The 25,950-nt window shown below is 51.0% G+C and overlaps 5 protein-coding genes across 5 annotated transcripts; 2 read left to right on the top strand and 3 right to left on the bottom strand.

Annotated features, from left to right (window-relative positions):
* Positions 1–11,852: 11,852 nt before the first annotated feature.
* Positions 11,853–14,570, top strand: N0V96_004592 (uncharacterized protein; the record flags this gene model as incomplete). The annotated part of the gene is made up of 7 exons (XM_053198776.2): positions 11,853–12,101; positions 12,152–12,482; positions 12,538–12,874; positions 12,954–12,978; positions 13,038–13,473; positions 13,524–13,779; positions 13,841–14,570. 7 exons carry the CDS (start codon positions 11,853–11,855, stop codon positions 14,568–14,570), a joined length of 2,364 nt encoding a protein of 787 aa, XP_053043794.2.
* A 603-nt stretch (positions 14,571–15,173) lies between these two features.
* On the bottom strand, positions 15,174–15,693 carry N0V96_004591 (uncharacterized protein; the record flags this gene model as incomplete). The annotated part of the gene is made up of 2 exons (XM_065757159.1): positions 15,174–15,217; positions 15,279–15,693. The coding sequence occupies 2 exons, from the start codon at positions 15,691–15,693 to the stop codon at positions 15,174–15,176; spliced, it is 459 nt and encodes a 152-aa protein (XP_065614372.1).
* A 2,823-nt stretch (positions 15,694–18,516) lies between these two features.
* On the bottom strand, positions 18,517–19,884 carry N0V96_004590 (uncharacterized protein; the record flags this gene model as incomplete). The annotated part of the gene is made up of 1 exon (XM_053198778.1): positions 18,517–19,884. One exon carries the CDS (start codon positions 19,882–19,884, stop codon positions 18,517–18,519), a length of 1,368 nt encoding a protein of 455 aa, XP_053043796.1.
* A 1,759-nt stretch (positions 19,885–21,643) lies between these two features.
* N0V96_004589 (uncharacterized protein) lies at positions 21,644–22,629 on the bottom strand (the record flags this gene model as incomplete). The annotated part of the gene is made up of 2 exons (XM_065757158.1): positions 21,644–21,950; positions 22,034–22,629. The coding sequence occupies 2 exons, from the start codon at positions 22,627–22,629 to the stop codon at positions 21,644–21,646; spliced, it is 903 nt and encodes a 300-aa protein (XP_065614371.1).
* A 2,096-nt stretch (positions 22,630–24,725) lies between these two features.
* On the top strand, positions 24,726–25,876 carry N0V96_004588 (uncharacterized protein; the record flags this gene model as incomplete). Its single annotated transcript, XM_053198780.1, has 4 exons — positions 24,726–24,830; positions 24,889–25,127; positions 25,205–25,554; positions 25,620–25,876. The coding sequence occupies 4 exons, from the start codon at positions 24,726–24,728 to the stop codon at positions 25,874–25,876; spliced, it is 951 nt and encodes a 316-aa protein (XP_053043798.1).
* Positions 25,877–25,950: the final 74 nt, after the last annotated feature.

The following is a 25,950-nucleotide window of genomic DNA, read 5'->3' as shown; positions in this document are numbered from 1 at the left end:
GGATGCGTTTGTTGGCAAGGTGAGGTAGCGAGCGACGGTATGTAATAGTGTATGAAGACCCGGACAATAATGCAGAGGTGTCAATTGATAGGCACGGACGGGATAGGGCTGGAGGGGGTGAGTGAAACGAAAGGGATCCAAGGAATACTAAGGCAAGGTCAAAGTAGCGAGCGTGGGATGATGGATGGGATGCCAGATGAGACTCCGAGAGGTAGGTAGATGACGAGGCGAGCCCAAGACCTTCGAAATGGCAGAGGATAGTGAGAGAAAAAAAAAAAAAAAGATGACGGGAGATGAGGAGGGGTGAAGACGCAATGGGCAATTGGGTAGAGCCGAAATGACGGCAGATTGAAGAGAGCAAGCAAATGAGCGGCAAATCAACGATGAGTTGAGCTATGCATACAGCAGACAAGAGTGAGGTGAGCAGGGACAGGGAAGGCAGCGGACGAGACAGGACGAACAACCTTCCGGCGGTGTTGTCGAAGAAAAAACCAGGGCAAAACGGGGCAAAAGGGGGGGAGGGTAAACAGGATCCGATGCAGATGCCAATGGGGAAGAATCAAGGAGAGAGAGGGACGGGATAGGGATCATGGATGGGAGGAGTTTGAAGAGACACGGAGACTCGCGACCTGAGTGAGGGAGAGGTGGACGTGGAGAAGATTTTCTTCCCCTTTCTGATTGGGGGCGGAGACGTCGGCGGTACCTGAGGGAGACGTATCTTTCCCCCCCTTCCTTCCTCACCTCCCAGAGTACACTAGGCAGTCTCTCCTTCCAGGTATTCAGCAAGGTAAGGTGCGGAGTACTTAGGGTAGGTATCTCGATTCTATTTCCACAACGGGCACGTACTCTGCTAGTGGTCAACAAGACTGCAGAGCGCAATGTCCGTGGTGCATGTACACAACGCTAACATATTCTATGAGAGAATACTCCTCCATGAATCCCAAAAATCCTGACTCCCAGCAGCGTGATAAACAAGAGTTGCAATCATGATCTCAGTTTATGCAGGCGGCAGATTGGACGAATGCAGGCTGTGTCGAAGTGGGTGTGGTAGCCCTGGGATCATCACTGCAGCCATCCAGCTGGGAAACCGAAGAAAAGAACAGGCTCTCCGGCTGCAGAACCTCGCGCGAAACATGGCACTGCCAGTGCCAGGAGACACAGTGGACACACACAGTCAGTCAGTCACACACCAGCACACGACATCACTTGTGAAAGCTGCATGGGAGGGTGGGAGGTTAATCCTGGATCTTGAACCACTCAGAGGCCGCCATGGCAACGGGAAGACAATGTCCTTGATCCACTCGGACATTGTCAAATATCAGCATGCAGACAGCAGCCGTGGTCTGGCCCAACGTCCAGGAGCACCTTACTCGAGTGAGCTCTGAAGAGATTGAGCTTCTGACATTGAGAAATATGCACCATCAAAAGTTGGTCAGCTGTGCAGGCTATCAATCCCAACAGTCGGTCTGCACTCTGCAGAAAGCAACAATCAAAAGGAAATGTTGCAGACAGTGGCCAGATGAGTCGAGACCTCCAAATCCGCCCACAGCTGCAGATGTAATTCTCGCTTAGGTACAAGATCGCAAGTACCGCCCACCGGTGACTCCACCCACGTCAATCTGGCTCGGGTCCACAAGGATACCTCCGCCCGTGTACCTCCACCTCTCGCGACTCATTCATCCAACCAGACACACCACTTGCTCCCACAAGTCTCTCAATCGTCAAAAAAGCTGTCGGGTTCCTGCCTGCTCGCCCTGCCCATCGCGCCTGTCCAGCTGTGATTGTCACCACACTTCAGCTGAGATCAACGGCCCGGCGTCGAACCAGGCCCGGGTTTACTATCGGCCGCCCGCTCACTGCCTCACTCGGACCCATCGGAGGTCCGATCCACTCATCTCCCGTCTCCAGTGTCATTTCCCATCCCCTCACTCACTCTCGTTGCCCTGAGACTCTGAGTGAGTGCTCACTGCTTACTCTCACGCCGCAAGTGCCGCTCCCATCCACACTCCCACTCACTCACTGACCACTGCCACACACACATGTCACTCACAGTCCACACCTCTCTGTGACATGACACTGAGTTCATGCACGTCTTCCTCCCTTCCTCCTCGGGTGCTTACCTAACAAAACCTCAGACGATGGTCGAGCACCGCCAGACTCACTACGAACTGGAGGGCACGTCAATTGAAACGCTCCGGCCGTTTCTGATTGTTTCTCGCGCTGGGAGTTTGGAGGCCTGCCGTCATTGCACATCATCCAACTAACCTTATCCTGTGATGCGACGGTTCCTCGAACACGCCTCTTTTCTTCTTCTTCTCAAAATTGTTCAACACCGCCGCATTTCGTCTCATCCGAACAAGTGCTTGGGAAGCCGTCCGCCCGTCCGTCCGTATATTGCGAGTCCGCAACGCGAGACGCGAGTGCCCTCACCATCGGTATCGTCCATCTGGATCGACTCTCTATTCGCGTCTGATACGACCTTGGGCATGAAGTAACCGCCGCGATGACCTCAGTAAGCGCCTGCACCAAACACCACCAATCGCCAATGACGGCATTCTTCCTCGGCTCATTCTTTTTAAGGTAACTTCTCGTCCTCGACCTCTTCCAGTACATCTTTGCAGTGTCAGTGCACTTAACTTTGGTCATCCGAAAGCAATGACACGTCTTTTTTCTCGTCATCTATCTGTCCCAGGCACAATGACGTCCAGCCAGCCGCAGTACCTTCATCTCATCTTCATGACCTGAGTCATCAACCGCCCCTATCTTTTTTTACTACTCCGTACCATGGGGTCAAAACATCATGAAGCACGGCCCAGCACATGCTGAGAACAACCGCGGAATGAGCCATGGCAATCGGCGACCTCGGGGTCATCGTCAACACCTACGTTTCCGAAGCTCCTGAAATATGGTCCCAGCCTCCTCAGAAGCAAAAGAGCGAAGCTATGCTGACAGGACCCGAGCTGCTCGGCAAGTGTCTTCCAATGGTGTTGATAAGCGCTGCACCAACCCGAGCCAGGCGCAACGCCGTTGAAAGGGTTACTGCAGACCGCCAGCGCTTATCCGTACTTGGGGCTATGGAAATCGCCGCTAGACCTGCCGGCATCGCGCTTCCCCCATCATGTTAAAAATGTGTTGGTTTCTCAAATCTCTTGCGTAGCGGTGGCTGGAAACCACTACCGAGCTCCCCAAGACGCGAATGTCATGGCGTTTTTAACGACTAGCGGAACACTTTCTCTGCATATGCCAGCTGTCCTTGGTGACGTTGCCGACGATGCATGCAGAGCAGTGGGCTAGACACATCACCAGGAGCTGTCAGAGTCGGCCGCCGAAACTTGCATTTGCAGTCAGCAGTGCCTTCGATGAGGGATTCGACCTATCTCTTGTGACTTTTGGTGAACAACGAATCAATTTACATCTTCGCCATCTTGCAGACGAGTTTGAAGTGTTTCAGAGTACTCCGCAGCATCAGCATTGATAGCATTGATAGCTATTGGCCCTAGTCGAGGACCTGCTTCATGGCCGTACCTAGTAGTGATGTTTGACGTTATCGAGGCATCAATCCTGGTTCGCAGTGTTGGTCACATTATCAGCTAGCTGTCGCGACATCGTCGCCAGGGCCACGGTCAATGGTTCTACCAGCACTGCCAGAACCTTTGAGATGCGGCTCTCCTCGCGTGATCATGACAATAATGACATCGAACATGAGACATGCCTGACGAACATTCCATTCAAGTCTCGGAAGCAAGTTATTGTTATTCAGGACTAGGTTGGCGGGTGGCAGCAGCAATGAAGTAGGCGCCTCATTCTCATTCTTTCTTTCTTTTTGTACAATGCTATTAATATCCAAATATTGCATTCCCCATGCCCCGACCTGTCCGGTTCACAAGGCAACTCCTTCAATACATGCGGGTGTCTCACCAGCCACAGACGATTTCAGCAGATCTGAATCAAAAGGTCATTTATTTCTACTGAAGAATTCTGTGCGACAAAACACTTTTGCGATTTAGCTTAGTTGGCCGGGACCCTGACCTTGATGACGATCTGCGGGACGAACTGGGCCGAGCGACAGATGTGTGTGGTGTGTGAGCGCTCCTCCACCATAGTCGTGATCCAAACCCGGAGGCATGTATAAGGTAGCCCAATGGAAGTGGGATCCTGAACGTTCAATACAATCTCCAAATTCCATGTTCCTAGTGACACCGGAAGAATTTGGGTCGTTGTCTCGCGGGTGGTGCAGGTATTCAAACAGTTGCTCTGCGACACAGGAAACTCAGCCACACCCGTCGCGACAGTCACGAGATCTGGCGTGCGCAGCCTCATTTCTCGACAAGGGCTACTTGACGACATCTTCAGGGGCGTTCAGCGCCCAGCGCTGATGAGAGGTGGATTTCTTCTACGGACAAGAATCTCAACACCATAGTTACCGCTGAAACGTAAATGAAGAAAGTGCTGAGACAGTACAACATAAAATGGCATTTGCAAGCTTCATCCCGTCCGCAGCTGTGAGATACTCTGGTGGGAGCACAACATTTGGGAACACACGGCGCGTGCAACGAATGGGATATGTTCAAGCTTAATCGACAGCTAGGTTTCGTATCATTCGAGGAATACCGTGGTGGCTCTTCAAAGGTGTATGTGGCACTTCACTTGAGGATGAATATTATTGCCCCAAATGTACAAGTCATTTGCTAGGCTTTTCAATCAGCGGTAGTTGATGGGTGCGAGACATACGTGACTTACATAGCCCGCATGCTCATATTCTTTCTCCCAGTACCATGGCGTATCAAGAATTCCTCAATATCCTTTGCGAGCGCACATGCCATGTGCCTCGTCAATGTTATGTGAAATGGCCTCCTCGGCAAGACCCCGGCTATCCTCCTCTTCAGCTGATGCAGACCTCTTGTCTCTGAATATGGTAGGTCACGATTCAACGCACCAATAAACCAAATTTCCAACTGTACCAAACGCCGTTGTACGAGTTCTCGCCAATCCTCCCCTCAAACGGCCTCTTGCCCTCTGTCTGATAGTCGGGGTCCCCGCCTGTGTGCTGCGTGTTCGCCATCATACCACTCACGGCCGTTGATCTTCACGACAAGTCACTAGACAACCAGTTTTCTCAATTTATTGACCTCTTGCCGCAGTATTGGAGATGATGTATGTCCTGAGCGCCCTTGTGCTTCCCCGTGTCCGATGTGCGCTGCTGATGCTACACCCGAGAAAACTGCTACACAGCTGAATACGCTGGAATTCAGGACAGAAGATGGCGAGGCCGTCGGGTTTCTTCTTGTGAAGGCCAAGGCAACGGACTCCTGGAGATGATATTACCATGACGAAGTCTGGGCCTTCAAGGTGCGATGAGACTATATCTATTCATGAGAACGCAGCCAGTATAGCGGGACCCGCAGGAACGCCTTCCGCCATTGAGGCCCTCAGCCTCCGTCCAGACAAGCATTCTGGCATATCACAGCCGGACCTGCACACAAAAAATGCGTGAACTGGGCTCGAGGTCTGCCGCTCCGCACAAAATGCTTGGGCCCCAACTTCTCTTGGAAGCCGACGACGCCGTGATGGCGATAATTCCTTTATATTCATCTGTGCCATGATTCCTAAGCGTGACTGATGACTTCCCCGCCCTCTAAGACCTGTCTCTCACTGAGAGATCTTCAGCGGCGGGGCTGTAGTCATTCCTTCACTCCTCAAGTATTTGTTGATTCCGCGAAGCCTCCTCATCGGCTCATCGGCCTAAGGGCAAGGCTGTGATATAAACTCCATCATGCGTCGTATCTTGGTGGTTGAATGCATCATATACTTGGGCGTGACCCGCAGTCTGGATCTAGAAGAGATTCTCCGTAATCTAACGTTGGTGCTGTTGAGACTCAACCAAGAGAATAAGGCGCTACGATGTTGTGGTTCTCTTGCGACATCTTCAAAGACAGCCAGATTAGGTAGCTATTGAGTTCAGAGAGGGCTCTGTGTATCTGTCAACGCCGTGCTGTCAAGAGAAAAGCGTTTTTTGTCGACGATATTTCCGATGGATGGTTACAGAGAGGCCTCCCACATAGAAACGGTAGTACTTGATGATGTTACCGAAAGGGACCTCGAAGTAAGCAATTGTCGAATGACCGAGCTCTCAAGTTTTCGATGGGATTAGTCTGTCTCATGGCTCTCAGAGGGCACTACGGCCGTTCACACGTCCTTTTCATTTCTTAGTTAGAGAAGATCGGTTCGGATGGGATGAGAAGGAGGACACGACTCAATGGGGTCTTTATCCTTCTATTAAGACACGGGAAATAAGCATTACTTTATCGTACGAGAGATTATTCTCACCATGAACGCTCAGCGCAGGATTTCAATACAGAATCAGCTGAGACAGCCAATTCTCAACACCAATATGCGACTAGATGCCATCTGATAGCATTCAGTATATCATTATTGTCCATCTAAGTTGATGGGGGATTGCGTCTTATTGGATTTCGTTGGATGATTTGCTCAACCAACCCATGTATATACAATCAGGCGATTTCAAGCGTGAAGTGAGATGGAACCGAAAGACCGTAAACGGTGATCCCATAGTCTCTGACAGAAGTTGAGAATGGAGTACCAGATGGTCGAGGAAGACTCTGAGGAGTGAATAGTAGTACCCGAGTAAATGAATAATCTCCTGCTGTCTATTGAGATACTAATCGATATGAACTTACACAATTTCGACTTCCACGTCAGTGAGAACGTAAGGAGTAACCAACCACCGATATGGCTGGTGTGTTCCTTATCTTGGAAAGAATCATCGGAAATCGGAAGGATTTGGGACAAAAGTAAGACGATAGAAGACAATGTGGTGCTAGAGGGAATGGCATTATCACCCAGCCATAGACGTAAAGTGACTATATTGAGAGTAGATGGGAGGCAAGAGACTAGAAAATCATACTCAACACGGTGCATCTGATATCATATCCCGCCCTGTGTGATGCTGCGTCAATCCCGTCTATGATAAGAAACAGAGGGGAGGTCTCGAATCCTTGACGGCGAACGCCAGAGATGTTCCAACCTCGCGGATCTCCGAGAGCAACGATACGACTCGCATGCAATGACAGTGACATTCGTACACCCACTGGGGTAACCGATCCAACTTCGTCTTGGCTAGGAAGGGGAGCGAACTGCAGGCTGAAGCATGCATGTCTGCGTGGAAGTCGGCGGCGAAGACGAACTTGCCACAGTCTCGGCGCATGAAGCATTGGAGCATTGTGTTAGCCGGTCGAATTGCGTCAAACATCATCGGGTTGCTTCGGTTTTGCCAATTTTGGGTTCAACAACCCCGGCCTTGATCAAGCTATTCTAGAACCGATCCAGCTGCCTTACTTGCCACCCCTTCACCTACTTGTTTGGCTCTGAATACACTCTTCTCATCGGTAAACTGAGCCGATCCAAGAGTGGCGCAGTACATCAGAGTCGAAGAAGGCAAGAGACTGGGGGGCTCGGAGGGACGTGGATGTCATGTGCGTCTGTCTCTGCAATGCCATAATCGTACCAACCAGCCGGGTCTGTTTTTCTGGATTCACCATGTTTTGCTGGTAAATATTCAAATGAGATAGTGATAGTCTCCTGATACACGCCGACAAGACTCGCCCTGCAACTCTGACGCCATGGGCCTGATCTGAGCCAAGCGGCATGTGTCATTCATCAAGCTCTCGTATGCCACAAACACGTTGCAGCTATACATGAGCAAGAGGCCACACGAATGTTGACAACGACTTTGTCTCTATAGCCCTCTCGATCGATGGAGATTTCATCATCCTGGCTGGCGTACGCATCAGTTTGGTGGTGCCTTTCAAATGGCAAGATTCTGCAGAGCGTATCGAGCGACGGCGTTATCTTGTTAACTGTCTCAAGAACACATGTTAGTAGATCTCGGCTATGTCACTACCAGACTGCAATGACTCTGTACAGCTGTACGATACCGAGGTCCAAAGAGAAGAGCGTTGGCTGAGACAATTGAACGCACACCGCTGCACCTGCGGCGCAGCTGAATGTCTGCGTGATGCGGCCTTTGGACTAGAATCCCACGACTGCTGGAACAGGAAGTCTGCTCCGGCTCTCGTGTAGGGAGGTCGTTCGGATTGGCCAGTTCGCAAGACGATCTGACGGTAAGAATAGACGAGACTACTCGAGCGACGACATTGTGTATAGACGCAACGGGAGCCAATACCATCATTGCCGTTTCGTCTCGCGTAACGTTGTGATTGAAAATCCATGTGGCGATACCATCATTGGTATCAAGACGTAACATATGCCGGCTGGTACAAGCCTGTCTTCTTGCGTCTCGCAAGACTATTCCAATGTTTCCGTCTAAGAAGAGATGATCCACATGAAAAGCGTGATGATGGTGGGCAAATGCCAAATCGAGGGGATTGGCTCCGTCCACCACGGGAGAATAAGCATCCTTTCGTAATCTTCAAGGTCTCTGATGCAGAATCCAAGAGTATTCGTCTTCAACCGGAGGACAAGTACGCGGGATATGGGGCGACACTCTCGAAGTTGTCGCACGCCTTCTGACAATGTCGACGCCAGGATTGGACTGCATGGAGCCATTTGAGGTAGGAAAGCTCGTGGAAGAGCTGGAGGGGGCGCTGAGACCAGCTGCAGCAACCGTACCGCAGATTCGTTGCCATTGGGGGTTGGGTCGCACTATGGCGATTGCGAACCGGGATACGACGACTCCAACAGAGAGAAACCCGCTCAGTCTGGAGCACCGGGGGCCTTGAATGCTTGGCGAGAGATTGCGATAAGCCCGGGGTGATTGACGAATAATACAACAACCGCGGTCGACAGCCGTCCATCGGGATTCAGCTGAACTCGCCTCCCTCCTCTAAATCTTCTACGAGACCTTCCTTTTTCTGCTGCGAAGCTAACGAACGCCATTTGCAGCAGGACAAGACGGGAGACGTCAGCCATCCGAGATGTTGATCGATGCCATTGTGAGGCGCAAGTTGGTGCCTGTTCCCGTTGGCGCTGAGCTCAGTCTCTGGTGTTGTTTGACTTTGAGGTGGGTGAGAAGAGGGAGCATCTGCACGGCTCGTGACTCGTGAGGGGTATCGCGCGGAGGAGAGTTTCTGGCGAAGAGGAGAATGATAGCAGAATGTGCCAAGGAGCCAAGGACGAAGAGAATGGTTGATAGCGAGGATTGCAGAGGATTAATCGCAGACGGCGGCTTTATTCCAAGCAAATTCCAAGAGAAACCAAGAAAAGCCAAGAGAGTGATGGTGCCGTTCTTATATAGAGCGGGTGTTATCCTCCTGCCTGAATGGGACGTTGAAGGTACGGCTGGATAACTTGCGCGCAGCGAGATGATTCGACTGGTCCCGAGCGAGATCTGGGCACTGCCGACAAGGAGTGTCCAGGATTGTGAGAGACAGGGTATGAAGCAGGGGTTCACCAACGGCCGCTAGAAGCAAAACCACCGAGAACGAGACCCTTTTGCGGCTTGCCTCCCATGAAGACGGCATTGGCCTGCCGCGAAATGTTTGTTCCCCGCCCTTCGCAGCCATTGCGATGCGAGGAAGGCCTTCCTAAATAAAGTAAGCTCGTGAGTGACTGACAAAAGTTCCCGACATGGCGCCTTATTGGGAGTTGCTGGGAAGAGGAGAATCGTGTGATTAGCGTCGTCAGCGGATAGGCCTCGCATCAAGACGGAATTCCGACAGTTTGGTCGTGTTATCGCAGGTGGTGAATTTTGACGGAGAAGAACAGTGAAGTGAAAATGGAGGTGCAGCTGGGAAAAGTCATCTTCACTCAATCGAGTACGGTAGGAGAGCTCCAGCAGCTGTCACCAATCGGTACGTAGATCTCACTAGCCACAAGAAGTGCAAAACGCCACAGCAAAGAGCCGGATCGGTACGTAGGTGGTCTGTGCTAGTGCCAATTTAACCTTAATTTCCCCCACACAGCCACACGTGACAATTCCCAGTGCTCCTCTCATTTTGAGGGGGCTTCTTTTCGTCCCTTTTTCCCTCTTCTCATCGTGCTCTCTTCCGTTTCCGTTCAACCTATGGATGTCTTTCCGGCTTATATGCTTGCCCAAGAACAAGAAGGACAAAAGTACCCCCCGGCCTTTTGTAAAGCTGGGCAAAACTGCATTTAACTCATTTCAATCATGCAGCCCTTCGAGCTTACCACTTCTCTGCGCCTTGTGGCTGAACCCCTGTTCCGTTTGAACACTTGGGGCCCCTACCGTCTCTCATACTTTGAACTCTTCCACGCTCCTCTGAGACCATCAAACTCCTCAAGGCCTCCCTCTCTACAAAATTCAACGTAAGGGGCACTTGGAACGCGGCACGGAAAGATAGTGCGATCGACTGGGCGTCCAAGTCAACCTCCTCCTGCCTCTGCTAGGCGAACCAGGCTGTTGAGAATGGACTCATTCTTTTCTATATAAAACGGCATAGCAGACTTTTACTCACCGTCACCGTGATTTGTCATTATAGTCCCTTGATCCCCAATGTTGATGCCGGAGGCAGATCATGACAGATGGAGTTGTTGGTACTCTTGCATACTAAAAACTCTCTCTGAGAAGACTCTTGGATCGTGCAACAAAGTCCGCCTCAGTCCCACTGGTCACACTTACTTCCTACTTCCTGGATAGACAGTACGGTAAGAGCACAGTCAGACCCGCATCTTTCCCTGTGTGCACAGAACGTGGCAAGCAACAAGCGCGTGCTACCAGCCTTGTCGTTAACCTACCAATTTTCACCCTCCCCCACGTATCCGACTGTACTGTGCAAGGATCTCGTCCAAGACCCTGCTTCTTCTGCGACCACCCTTCCCTGTCCCTCTGTTCTATCAACTATCAAAAGGAACCATCAGTTGGGCCATCGTCTGGCAACCCAAATGCTTTCCCTGCCTCTTGGCCTGGTGGCATCGCGCGCCCAGACTTTGGGGTCGCCGTCTTCGCGACTGGAGGCCAGTGGCCTAGTTGTACGGACCAATCCTCGTTCTCTTGCATATCTGCTGTCCACCCCATCTCATCGGTTCTCTGCCTGACCGAGAAGGTCGATCCTTTCGACCAGACAGCCAAGATGTTGCCCAGCCGGCCTAGACTGGGACTGCCTCCGAAAATCATCTTGGTTACCTTGCCACCTGCCGACCTGTTCGCATCATCCAAATATGGCAGCCCATCATGCGTGAGGTACCCGGTTGGCATCTGGGCGCCGACTATGTGGTACCGCTGATAAGCGACCTGGCCGTCTTCAGTCTTTTCGAAAATGTTTATTTATCGCCGTGTCCCACGCTACCGGGTCTGGGTTTCGCGTCGTGGCCTCTTACACTACACCCAGGTCCAACTTCACAGTCGCCCAAAGCGTGATGGCGAACGACGAGAAGAACGACTCGCCAGTCTCTCCCATTGACACTGGGAGGGACCAGGGCGTCTTGACGGACGAGAAACTTGCTGCTGTAGGTGCCAATGGTAACCAGTAGTATGGATTGAACTGATCAGCTTGTAAAGGGCGCACATACCGAGGAGCTCCACCGACTCAACTCCGAGGAAGAAGCTTTTGAATCGTGAGTTTCTCACCAAAGGCCTTGATCATCCACGTAGCTAGCTAGAGCTGACGACTTCTCAAGGCATCTCAATGTCACAGAAGATGATCTCATCGAGGCCAAGGCCGTTGCTGCCACCCTTTCCTTGGAGGGAGTGCGCAAGGTATGCTCAATGGTCACCTAGATAGCACGAAGATGCCATTGACACAGGACGCAGATGATGGAGACGGTTCTGAGAATCCACAACCGAGACCCGAATTTTCCTCACAGTGTTCTCATGAAAATCCATGAATTTCTTGGTGAGTAACGCACATACAACGATGATGACTTCCGGCGACAGTGGGGCTGACGCGGCAGTAGACAACCAGGATGTTTTCGAGAGGCCCGAGAAGCACGAGCAACTGATTTGGGAGATGAAGCTCGAGGCTGCTTTGATCACCAATAACAGCCCCTATGCTGAGGTGCGAGCCGTCGTTGACAACAAGGACGACCCTTCCCTTCCATGTGGAACGATCCGAGCGTGGACCATTGGCGTCTTCTTCTCGGTCTTCTTGGCTTTCATCAACCAGGTAAGTTGTAGCTCCGCCAGTCCGCACCATAATGCTAACGATAGCATCAGCTATTCAGTATCCGTCAGCCCCTCATCAGTATCGAATCCAACGTTGCCCAACTTCTCGCATTCCCCCTCGGTAAGGCATGGGAGAAGTTCATGCCCAACACTATTTTCAACGTTTTTGGTTACAAGATCCCCCTCAACCCAGGCCGGTTCAACAAGAAGGAGCACATGCTCATTGCCATTATGGCCAACACTGCCAAGAGTCTGCCGTATACCCAGTACATTGTCTGGACCCAGGTCTTGCCCCAGTACTTCAACCAGCCGTACGCCAAGAGCTTTGCCTACCAGATCCTGATTGCGCTCTCTACCAACTTCATTGGCTATGGCCTCGCTGGTGAGTGATGCAACGGCGTACTTATGAGGGAAATTTGATGCTAACAGTGGAGTAGGCCTCACCCGTCGGTTCATCGTGTACCCTTCGTACTGTGTGTGGCCGGCGTCTCTCGTCACCATCGCCCTCAACTCGGCGCTCCACAACGAAAGCAACATTGCGGTCCCGGGACCGTTCAAGAGACTGTACTCGATGACTCGATACAAGTTCTTTCTGTGGTCCTTTGCCGCAATGTTTGTGTACTTCTGGTTCCCCAACTACATCTTTGAAGTCCTCACCTTCTTCAGCTGGATGACGTGGATTTCGCCCGAAAACCACAACTTGGAGATATTGACAGGTTTCCGCAACGGCTTGGGAATGTTCAACCCCTGGCCTACCTTTGACTGGAACGTCATGTGAGTAGACTGTTCTCGGCTCATCATGCACCACTCTTACCCAAATGGACTTCTCGCTGACTTGATTCCCTCTGCACAGGCTTTTCGACAGTGTCGACCCCTTGGTAAGTGCTATCTTGTACTCTCTTGGCGTCTTATTCGGGGCTTTTCTGATCTTGAATAGATGGTTCCTGCCTTTTCCACTTTCAACCGTACCCTCGGCATGTGGCTGCTCGGGTTCGTGATTATGGGTCTCTACTACACAAACGCTTGGAACACTGCCTACCTCCCGATCAACTCGAACCGTGTCTTTGATCATTTTGGAAACCTCTACAATGTCTCTCGCGCCCTCGATGACCGTGGCATGTACGACCACGAAAAGTACATGAACTACTCAGCTGCTTACCTTGCAGCTGCCAACACCTTGGTCTATGGCGCATTCTTTGCCCTGTACGCTGCTGCTGTCACGCACGTTGCGATTTTCCACCGCTACGAGATCGTCATGGGTTTCAAGAATATGTGGGCGAGCATCCGCCGCCAGAAGAAGACTGTCGCCGAGGGCGAGGACTCTGGCGAGTACAAGGACGTCCACAACCGTCTCATGGCTTCGTACCCCGAAGGTGAGTGTTTTCTACAGCAATGAGATTCGACAAACACTGACTCTCTCTAGTTTCCGAGTGGTGGTACCTTGGCACGCTTATCGTCGCTGCGGGCTTCGGTTTTGCAGGTGTTGCTGCGTGGCCTACCTACACCACGCCAGGCGTTGTTCCCTACGGTATCTTCTTGGCTGTTATCTTCGTCATTCCCATCGGAATCATCAAGGCCATGACAGGTATTGAGGTCACCCTCAATGTCCTGGCTGAGTTCATCGGTGGTATGTGGGTTCAGGGCAATGCTCTAGCCATGAACTTCTTCAAGTCTTTTGGGTATGCATAAAAACTCTCTCGCTCCTTATGATTACGCCCGGTTCTAATGGTATCTAAATAGTTACGTGACGTGCGCCCATGCCGTTCACTTCGCCAACGACTTGAAGGTGGCTCACTACCTTAAGATCCCTCCCCGTCAGACCTTTGCTTGTCAGATGGTTGCCACTCTCATCTCCACGTTCGTCTGCACCGGTGTCATGAACTTCCAGATCAATATCCCCAACGTCTGCACTCCCGACGCGCCCATGCGCTTCTTCTGCCCCGGTCCCAACACCTTCTTCACCGCTGCCGTGCTCTGGGGTACCATTGGACCCATCAAGGTCTTTGGTCACCAGGGACAGTACAACTACCTCCTACTCGGGTTCCCCTTGGGCATCATTCTCCCGGTCCTGTTCTACTACCTGATCAAATTCTACCCTAAGAACCGCTACCTCCGCCAGTTCCACCCCGTTGCTCTCTTCTACGGAGGCATCAACTGGGCTCCGTACAGCTTCTCGTACGCCTGGCCCGCCGTCCCTATCGCCTGGCTGTCCTGGATCTACGTCCGAAGCCGTTACCTCGCCTTCTGGTCCAAGTACAACTTTGTCCTGTCGGCCTCTTTCTCCGCTGGCATTGCCCTTTCGGGTATTCTCATGCTCTTCACTGTGCAGTGGCTTGGTGCCGAGGTTAACTGGTGGGGCACCTCTCAGATCGGCGCCGGCTGCGAGGGTTCCGCGTGTACTCTCAAGTCGTTGGCCGAGGGCGAGCGCTTCTATCCTTGGTGGAACCCCTCCCAGGTTCCCGCCCCCTAAGCTGCTTCATCGCTGCTTGTCTCACTGGGCATTTACCGCTTCTGTTGGGCACGCAATGATGAGAGCTGGGGCGGGCCTTCCGTCAAATCAATCCTTTGATTCACATGCACTCGTTGATTGACGTCTATTCATGACTAAGACAGATATGAGAGAGAAAGAGATGGATGAGCTTGCGGGCTGATATGTAGCGTTGAGCTGGTTTTTCTTGACATCCCCTTATGTGGAGCGCAGAGGATCGTCCCTCTTAGAATAACATAATAATACCAATCATGATCGCAATAGCTAGGCTTGTCTCTCACGCCGGTGCGTCGAGAACAACTGACTGAATACTGCAAGTGACTGTGTCGCCGCTCACACTTGCACTTGTGCCGGTGATAGTATAGTTGGTCGCCGAGTTGTAATTTTGCGGCAAGCTAGTGCACCAACTTGAATCTGAACTGCCAGTGGAGGTCTGAAAGTTGTCAGCTACGTTCCCTGATTGACACTGGGATGTAGTTGGGCATACAATTACAACATTGTTGAATGCTAGTGGACCAAAGTCCCATGAGACGTCGTACCTAAAAGACATTAGTCGATAATCCGTTGTTTGACATTGGGTGAAGCTTACAACTCAATGGCAAAGAGCACTTGATTGAATGACTTGTCGGCTGAAGTAGACAGATCAAGTCAGTCCCACGCGACCTCACCCATCATCCAATGGCGACTTACCCAAGGCGAAGTCATTGGTGACAACCTGACCTCCAGTTTGCCTCGTCACAGTGCTGGTCCACGCCGAATTATCCGATTTCAGGGTGTTCTGGAACGAAATCGTCTCCCCGCCGTACGTGTTGAAGCCGCCACCCCAAGGGAGACTCGGGTTGGAGCAGCACCACCCGGAGCCGAGCCACCATGTTCCGCTCCGGCCATCGAGAACGTTTTGATACACGCCAGAGTTATCGGTTGGCTGCAAGCCTGGCCAGAGGTAGTAAACGCCCGCGCGCGGTAGTGATGGGATCACCATCTCGCCCGAGAAAGAGGTGAACTTCTGACCTGACGCGGGGTAGTACCGGAGGAAGTACCATGTCACCGCTGATACTGGATTGGCCAGCAAGAGTAGAGGTAGAACAAAAATGGCGCGACGCATTTTGGCGGTGTATTGATGTTGGGACTTAATCTCTCAGACCGAGGATGAAAGTCGTGATGTCCTTCTCTAAGACGAAGAGAATACACGTACCCAGATGTTGCTCTCATCCGAACCTTTTTATGCCCAAAGGCTACGAACTTATCTTAACATCTTCTGCAATCAGTCACGCAGAACATCGGGACGATGCCATGCGCGGTTGCAACGGCCGTGCCCCATAGTCCATTTCAGGAAGTTGAACAAATCCCGACCAGGATCAGCTACTCTCCATCCATCTGAAGTCACCCTACTTTATCCATGGTGTTCGGACGGAATCTGCCCCGCCTGTTCATTTATATGGGGATGCAACGTGTGAATGCACCCTGACCCGAAATCAGAACGTCGTCTGCCTTCTGCCGTGCGGCAGTTGTCGACTCCCCTGCATCACGCGATAAGGAGACCGCATGTGATAGATGCTCAGGCGGTCCTTCATTGGAGCGCTTAAGTGTCTGACGACAACAAGGGTCCATAGTTGGAACGGGATGGAATGAAGCTTAGGTTTACTTAGGTGTAAGGTGGTGCTTGACGAACCAGTCGTATCTCATTTACACCGTGTGCCCAAACAAAGGCAAGAGTTGTTGTAGGATATAACATGATGACAACATGTCCCCTGATTCCGGTCAAGATTCCCAATTCACATGAGGTGTGCCTTGGTGCCACCGCCAAATCGCCGGGTCGCTACCTTGCGTCCACAGCGCTGGCAGCTGTGGACGACGTCTTTGAAAGGCCTCATGGCATACGGAGCGAATACACCAACACCGGTGGTGAAGAAGAGCATGACCGCCATCCAGCTACAGAAACATAGGTATCAGTCGAGAGCATCAAGTTATTGCGAGAGACATGGCTTGGGGCCGACGTACTGCGCTCCTTTACCAATGGTATGGTCCGTTGTAGTGGGAGTAATGCCCTTGCAAGCAGGGCACTCGATCAAGGCCGGCCATCTCTCAACGAGGGCAACAGGCACGACGTTGGCCCGAGAGCCTTCACCGAGAGATTCCCCATGGTTGCAGTGGACAACGTGACAGTATTTGACGTTGGGCCCGGCGATGTCGTGTCTGCCAATGGCAGTTGATGCGGGAGTATGCATTGCTTGGTATTGAGGAACTGGGGATCGGATGCTGAAGTCTTCGGGGGCGTTCGACATCGTTTCTAAGGGCACGAATTAGCCTGGGTAGGTCTTGAAAACTGCCTTGATATCGTATATCTTACCGAATTCACTCTTGCTCATGCCTAAATTACAGCTAAAACGAGTGTTGTATTATGTTGTGATTAGATGAGATAGTTGATGAGGCAGTTATTCTCAAGGGCCTGGGAAGATCGCATTCATATAGACATGGAACAAACGCTCGAATAACATGGAACCCAACCAACTGATAGCAACCCCGTTGACCAATAATCACGGCAGCTGTGGGATACTTCCTTTGATGAAACACGGAACCTGCCATCTGTAGTCTGCCACACGTCAGTTGCATATCGCCGAATGCATCGCTGTAAGTCGTTGTTAAGGCTCTACCAGCCATGTTGTTCGGTAGTATCCATAAGAACCAACTGCATCGTGGCAGAGACACTATTGCCCAGCACAATAGCCATGTGCCAAACAGTTGCCTCATTCGTTGCTACGAGCCCGTTCCCCATTTTGGCAGTCGAATCCTTCGGGGGAATGTAGCGCTCTAAATGCTGCTGCCTGGCCGTCTCAAAATAGCACCCTGAGCTCGTGTTCCCTCCCTGCTGATCGCCGAATCCGTCTTCAGTTCCACAACCATACAGGAACCATGATTTAGTGGACTGACTGGGCTTGAATATCAATAAGGATTCAAAATTCTGGGGATATGGCTCTCCGCACTTCAAAACCCTGGTTGACGATGTTTTTAAGGGTCCGAGGCCCGTGACCATGAGGCCTCGTGACGGTGTTTGTTAGGCATTTTCTAATAAAGTGGGCCCTGAATTAGTCGAGGAATTATATGGACGTAAAAGAAATCCAGGGTTTATGGTAAGAAATTTGTTCTAATAACTATGAAAAAGGGGTTCGACGAGACACAGTTTCTGCCAGTGGATGGAGTTAACCTTGTCATGACTTTGAAGGGGCTAGCCGCTAGTATTAGAGTCAAAGTTAGAGTGACAGACTAAAGGCGGTACTTTCTCGATCCATTCCTTTGTTGATAGGAAAGCTGACGCGGCCTCTGACGGTCTGCTATGGCTCGTGGCCTCGGGCCCGGGGAAGCAGGCTGTGTTTTGGGTCTGGTCCAAAGCCACACACATGCAGCCAAGACGTGTTTCCCCCTCGTGTCAATTGGGTATGGAAGTGGGACGCTCCTGACGCCGTGGGGATTGATTTGACATGAGAAGCTGGAGTCAATAACAGCAGACGCTGAAGTAAGTTGAAGACCGTGGAGCAAGAAATGATATCATTATACCATGGCTCTCCCCAAATCCAGCTCAATGCATCTACCGGGTTTTAAATTTGTCAGGACGCCATATGTACCTCGATGTCCACAGCTTAACAGTCAATCCTCAGATCATGGTATTGTCAATCATCCGGAGTGAAGGTGTGGCTCAATTACTGTAACGAAATGGAGAGGTGACAGCATAGCAATCAAGATGGTAGAGCATCCTTGCTTACCAATGTATCTTGCCCCTCAGATCGATTCATTGCTGAGCACAATGAGGGCCTAACGATAAAGCAAGATGTTGCGGTTCGGACCTATGCACATTCGTTCAAGTAATTGCAGGGGAAAATGTAATTACTTGAAATAAAAGTAATATCATACAAGACATTGACTCTTTCATTTAGAGAGGTCCACCACCGTCCTGCAAAAGTTCGTTCCACCATTTGTCATGACCCTCAGACTTACACAGAGTATCCCAGTCGGCTTCTGCCAACCCTTGTTCCTTGAGATCCTGCTTCTTGAAGATGCGAGGCTTCCTCTTCTGAGCATCCGATGCCGGTGCTGCGTAAACCAAGTCTTCCACCCCATTGCGACCCGGGGCTCTGAACAGCGGCTTCAGGGCCTCGCGTGGTCTTGATTGCAGTTCTAATAGACTTCGGAGATAAGGAAAGAACCAGTTGTTCTTCCACCAATCGCGCAGTCTCTGGCCCTTCAAGCCATTACGATGGGCATTGTGGTGTACCACAACTGGCACCGAAGTACTCCAGAAATCGGTGTAAAGCGGAAGATCTTTCCATCCCACAGTCTTGTCGATGGCAGTCTCTTGAATAGGACTGCGTAAACCAAGCATGTCTTCTGGGATGCCAACCACCCTTGGTGGATCAATGCCTCTGTCGGCAGCAGCTTGTCGGAGTCCAGAGCCATCCGACGACACAATGTATAGCCCATCGTCTTCTTCGAAAACGGTAGGGGTGAAAAGATCTTGGATGTAATCTAAACCAACACTGAAGTCATTCTGCTCAAGTTCCTGGGAAGCCTTTTCAGGATGATCAATTTGTAGTTTCACCCATTCATCATGGTTCTGTCGCTTAGAGGTCCGCCAGATCTCTTGCTCGCCGAAGATCTCCGCAAAAATACCCTGGTCGCTGGAAATCCCTGCACCGGCAGCTTGTTTTTCATCGACTTTCTCTTGAGCACGACGGAACATACGCTTCATATCTCCGACGGGACCCATGAGGCTGCCGCTGTTGACATACCGTGGGCGAAGGTCATGCATTTGCTTAGGATCTTCGTCTGTATGAGGCCCATACATGTCCTCCCGTGCACTAGATTCAGGAAGGGTATCGCAGTGAGGGTCAGAGCCAAGACTGGCATCGGGCCAGCATTTCTTCTGGGTCGAGATGATGATAGACTGCCGCGGTAAGAGACTGCTTTTCGACTCTGACGCGAACCAAGAACGGGATCCTACCCAGTCCTTTCGAATGCGTTCGTCTGCAGCGTAATTCTGCGCCATGTATCGTCGAATGAGGACGGATGGTGGGAGCTGGAACCAGATATCGTAGGCGTCGACGAGAAGAACAAGGTCATCTGGCCCAAGGCGTTCGTCTTCTGGCGCTTCTAACGAGGTGATTGAATCAAGGAACTCGAGAGTGCCATCGATCTTGCCAAGATGAGAGCCTCCGAACCATCCAGGAGACTTTTGAAAGTCGCGGCCCCAATTCACAATGACCGAGCTGGGATAGCCGGATGCAATACCCGACATGAGCATCTTGCATAAGTCTGGCGATGGACCATCGGCTGGCACAACGATTCTGAGATGTCGTTTTCCACCTTTGTCCACCGGCGGTAGCGATGAAAACGCGTTTTTGTTCGGATCGGGTATGTATTGTGTGATATCTGTGTGACTCTAATTGTGTTAGGGCTGTCACCTAGAGAGGCCTAGGGATACTAACAACGGCCAACAGTAGTCCAGAGAAAAGAAGAACGGGGACAACAAGCTTGACCAAAGCCTTAGGAGACGTCCTCTGAAGTCTATGTGAGAAGCTGTGCTTGTCATATGAACTGGGGGATCGCAAAGCCTCAGTATCAATTTCGGCGGTGAGCTTTCGGTAAGTCGGGGTGCGCGGCGTTCTGACCCAGGCCATAATGCCGGATGTCACACTCTTTACGACTGACATTTTGATTACTTCTTGTTAGGTAAAGAATGTGCCGAACAATAAAATCCCAGGTAAACTTAAAGAGTGTGTGTACAGAGTTCGAGCCAACAGTAACGCAACTGGACCAAACGCTTGACGGCGAGAAAAGGAGAACAGCCTCTTTATCGAACCAGTTCGCCCAAGTTGGATATAGTCTGATCTGATATTGATCAAGTACATGTGAGAGACATCAGGCACAGTGAGATAAATCTGAATGATAGATACTCCTTGCTGAATTGCTTACTCCTGAGAAGGCTGAGGTGACGCGGCGTTTGCCCTGCGATTAGGCTTAAGACAAATCAAGCCGAGGCGGCAAGAAGCCGAGATTGTGTGGCCACTTCGCCTTCTTATAGGACAACATCGTGTGCCAAGGGGCTCTGGCTCGTCTTGGAAAGACTTCCTGTATGATAATGAAGAAATGATGTGTCGTCGACGATAAGGCACGCCGCACATTGAACGGAAGAGGCCCTTATACCCCGGACTCCGGATGCCGCGGCGGCTGACGGCAGCGCCAACTTGGCAGAGACAATTGGCTTTTAGGTCACCTAAGAGATTAAGACAACTTGGTCATCTTTTTTCTTATGATGCCTCAAATGACTGTTGGAACGCAGCGATGCATGATCGTAAAATGCAGCTTTTTTTCAAGTGGCTACTGAGAGCTTTACGTTGCAAGTTGTGCAAGAAGCGCAATTCGTGAGCGAAATGCGAACATGTACTGAGCAGAAGTCATGAGCAGTCTGACCTCCAAGATCAGGCTCGTAACCGGGCACACACTTAAGCAAGTCTGCGGCGCGGCACATATATAAAATACTAGCCACATCTTGGCTTCAACCCGCTTCTAAGATTTCGGTTCTCTGCTTGACGGAACGCCGGTAGACTGGCTCAACTCAAGTTCCCGATGCTTGTGCGGCAGTGTCTCGGGAATTCTCAGGCACCTTTCATATTTGGAAGCGAGCATATCTAGCCCGGATGATACCGGTCGTCAAATGTGGTAAACCCGTGTAGTATGTGTCTGCTCCAGCCTGCTAGACGAAATCTATCATACTCAATCAAGACCAGTTGGCCGTCGGGTCATTACCAGCCTGGCCTTGCCCAAACCCAAAACCGTACGTCTCCGGTTGCAAAGGTTGAGATCCGAGTGGGCTTCCAGGCTTGCCACTTTCAAAGGGAGTACCAAGAAGTTGCGCAAGCCTCATTGTGAGATTCTGGTCTCGGTTGGGCAAATTTCCCATTAGTCCTTGAACAAGATACATCGGATGTGTTGCCGTGCCGAGCAATGATTGCAAAACCTGAGTTACAAAAGGAAAAAAACATTAGTCTGTGGTCGTGGCTTTAAAGCTCGCATTTCAGCTCGTGTCTCACCTGTGCATCTTCACTGAGACTAAAACCTGGTATGAGTGACACACCGCCGCCGTTGTTGCCGACCAAATTCTGGGCGCGCATTGTGTTCTGGGCATCGTCGACGGCATATTGCGCCGTCCGTTGCATCATGGCGCACGCCGTCAATACACGCTTCAAGTCGCAACCTTCGGACTTTTCGAACTTTTGCAAGAAATGAGCGAAGTTTCTCGTTGCTGCTAAGTCTCCTCGAGCGCGGGCAGAACCTGGAGTCTCGAGCACATCCGTCAAGAGAGTGATGCTCGCGCAAAGAGGGTAACACAAGATTCGCCTGCAAGTGTGAGTTGAGTGTCTCAGACAAAGGGTGACTGCTTCGTGACTTACCATAGGTCTGCGTATTGCGGCGTTGAAATAGTCCGAAATAGGCCCAAGGTCGCGTGCGCTGCCATGCGGCATCGTTTCTGCGAAAAGGACAGCTGGATGTAGGGCATTTCGAAACCAGCGGGCGTTCCAATGAGGACAGCTACAGTCGAGTATTGGTCATGCCGTCTCGCCGCCCAGTGCACCATCATCGTGCACCTATAGAAGGCCAACTGCAGATTCAGGATATCTGGTGCAATGTCTGACCCCAATGCAGGGGCTTCATACGATGGTTGGAGGTTTGCGGGCATACTTGATCTCCATTCCTCAAGAAGAGCATCTAAATCGATGATGGCCTTGACCAGATCGGCGTCGGTAAGGCGGAGTCCTTTTGCCGTGTACAATCGTCTGCGGATCGAAGACTCTACCATCGCAAGCTTCGCTCTGAGATTCAGTATGTCAACACCCTCTCCCCAACCACTAGGCAGTTCCGTCTCAATGTCATCATCGTCTTGTATCGAATCTAGGCCATGGTTGAGGCCCGTTTCTTTATCGAGTATGTAGGCCGCCCAGAACACCCGACTCCGTGCTTCAACATCCTGAGCGCACATAGACATCATTGTGCAAGGCTGCCGATGTAGCCCGATGTTTTGAGACAGTCTTACTGCTGCAGAAGATAGCAGAGTCGCCGTTCTGGTGCATGTAGTTCCTTGCATGAAAACCGCCATGGCGACAATGGCCTGTACTGAGAGTATGTCGCCACCCTTCACCATTAGCTCCGTGAGGACAGAAAATGCATTCTTGAAGAATGGCCAGGCAAGTTGACAGACTTCCTGGAAAGCGCTGTTGATGGTCTTCCACCGCGTTCCCACAGAGATGACAGCGTTCATATACGCCCATCCTGACGTACTGTTGAAAGTATCGTCCGCTTCTGGTAGTGTTTCGAAATGGCGGACAAAGTAATGAAAGTTCAAAAGCGGATAATTGCTGATTACGTCGTCGTAGAGAGGCATCAAAATAGTGATGGCTTCCTCCCTTTCGAGTCGAGGGGTGAAAACTTGTCTGTTAAATGTTGAGCAATAAGAGGCGGAATTGACCTCTCTCATACGGCTTGCAATTACGGCAAAGACTGGCATCTTCCCCGAAAGTTGTGAAGGCGGTTCGGGGATCTCTCGAGGCTGAGGGACGGGTGTCTGGCTACTTCTTGAAGCAGGTGCCGACGATACGGCTTCATCACCCATAGGGTGATCTGACGGAACATGACTAGCTGCAGCTTGCGCGGCATCAAGTCGGTGACTAGGTATCGGGACTGTGCTGTTTGGTATGGCCGGGCCAGCAAACACGGAGACGGACGCAGCATCAGTTTCTGAAGGCGATATCCTGGTCGGTGGTGCCCCTGGTCTTGGAAGCCCCGCCTGATTGAGTACGGCTTCCATTTTTGAAAGTCGTTCTTCTAAAGCTTGGATGTACATTTTGCTACAATATTCAGGTTAATTCCGGTATTTAATCGATATAGGCAAAAGTCATGTTAGTGAGTAGGGTATGAAATGAGCGTACCTTCGACCAGGGCCACGACGCCTCTGTACCTGCTGGTACACGCACTCCTGACTGCGATTGATACAAGGGGTACATGATGGAGTTCTTCCATCACACTTAATCTTTTTTGATTGGCATCGGAGACAGGCCTTTGTTTCTACGTGTAAGTATTTATTGACTGTTGTTGAATATCCTTATTTCTTAGGGTCTCACAAACCTTCGCAATGCGAGAAGCTTTGTCTTGGGTCCGTCCACTCTGGACGGACTCAGTATCCATGGCGTCCATAGCAAAGCATGTATGTTGGTGTGCCACACCCGGTACGCGGAGGTGTGGGGATGCCGGAACGCCAACACCCCGGGCGGTTCAGTTGAGAATCGGACGGCTGTTTCGGGACTGAGTCCGGACTGAGCGACCCACTCGGCCGGGCGACGCGTTGCGATATGCAAATGACACCTCGGCTCCGAATTGCAGCCGGCAGTCCGCAAAAGAGAAGTAGATTGAGAATCCGAATAAGGCTCCGCGATCAAATCGGACAAAATTTGGGAAAACTTTCGCTGTAGATGAGAGAGAGGAAGAGGAAGTAGTTTCATGATTGGCCCGGTCACGTAATTTCCGGAAGTAAAATGCATCCGTGCTAGAGGGTTAGGTAAGGAGGCTGCCCAGGTCCGACTCAGTTAAACCGCCGCAAAGGGAACTTCCCGCAAATAATCTATTCCTTATGGGGACACAACCGCTTTGGGCACTTTGGAGTCTGCACACTAGACTTATGGGCCCTTTAATGACTTCACGGAAGCAATTTGTCGCCGAGATATCTGGAAGGGATACCGTACGGAGTACGAATAAATGATTCCACGAAGTCAATAATAAGTTGATACTTGTGTCGATTGAATCCGCCTTTACGGATACAAAGTCCAAAAACCTTATTTGCTTCCGCCGCCAAGATAATGAGGGGATACGGATGTACCACAACAAACTCCGCTAACTACCAGCGGAGTATTGAATGTAATGTAATTGTATGCCCGTAGAGTAACTGATGAAGCCTCTATAAGAACCACTGCCACCACAGTCAGTATCACTCTGATAGAGCAACTAAATACAGAACAGCTCTATCTTTACTCAGTCGTTTGATTACCGTGAGTAATTTTATCTAGTCTTTTATTCGAAAGCACCACACGCAGAATGGCAGTTATCGCAGTTGCCGGAGGCACCGGAAACGTTGGCCGAACTTTGGTCGAGGCAATTGTGGCCACTGGCAAGCATGAGGTCAAGATCCTCGCAAGAAAGGTAGGACGCAATAATAGGAGATGATCGTTATAGAGCCGGTGCCAATACATTTCTCTAGGCAAACCCCGAGTTGGAGAAGACACTCGGGGCTTCGATCGTCGTGGTTGACTACGCTGATGTAGGCGCTACAACCAAACTTTTAGAGGAGCACAATATCCACACAGTCATTTCAGCCATCACCATGATGCCGCCACCAGGAGAAACACCCCTTGAGTTCGAGCTGATTCGCGCTGCCAATGCATCAGCATCGACGAAGAGAATGATTTCCAGTGGATGGGGTGTCCCTCATACGGAGAGGTGAGTTTATATCGAGCGTGGATAACATCCTGGATTTAATGATTGCACCCTGGGGCTGACAATGACAATCAATAAAGCCAAAGTAGCCAACTGGGCTCTGTGCCAAACAAACTTCGCGCCGCCGCTCTCTTGAAAGAAACGAAGGACCTCGAGTACACCGTCGTCCACAATGGATTCTTCCTTGACTACTGGGCGACACCTGCTGTTCCCTCATATATGAGCCCTTTTACCCTCTTCATCGATATGCCAGGCAATGCCGCAGCTATTCCTGGCTCGGGAAATACGCCTTCAGCTTTCACTCACACCAAAGATGTGGGCAAGTTTGTAGCTGCTGCACTGGACCTGGACAAGTGGGAGCCAGACACTTTCATCGTTGGTGACAAGGTTACTTTCAATGAGTTTGTTAAGCTTGCAGAAGCGGCTAAAGGTATTTTTCACTGGATTCACAACTCAAGGCATCAAATGGTTCCAGCAAACTGACCGTGTAAACAGGCACCAAATTCAACGTTGCGTATGACAGCGTTGAGAAACTGAAGACTGGCCAGGCGACAGAACTTCCCGGCCAAATACCTGCATACGCATTCTTCCCCAAAGAGGCATACCAGGGCATGGCTGCGGTGTTTGGCCTCTGGTTTGAGAATGGGAGCTTCAACATTCCCCCTGATGGAAAGAAAACACTCAACCAGATTTTCCCTGACATCAAGGCTTGGACTGTGAAGGAAATCCTGGATACTGCCTGGAAGGCTTAAATTGTCGCAAATTTGCGGTGCGATTTCGATTATACAAGTTCGAAAGTCAAAACTTTTGTACCTAAGGAAGCTGA

Source organism: Colletotrichum fioriniae (genome assembly GCF_027942845.1).
Source record: "Colletotrichum fioriniae strain IMI 355084 chromosome Unknown scaffold_4, whole genome shotgun sequence".
In the NCBI taxonomy this organism is placed as follows: Eukaryota; Fungi; Ascomycota; class Sordariomycetes; order Glomerellales; family Glomerellaceae; genus Colletotrichum; species Colletotrichum fioriniae.
The sequence above is the reverse complement of the archived record's forward strand: the minus strand, read 5'-3'. Positions and strand labels throughout refer to the sequence as shown.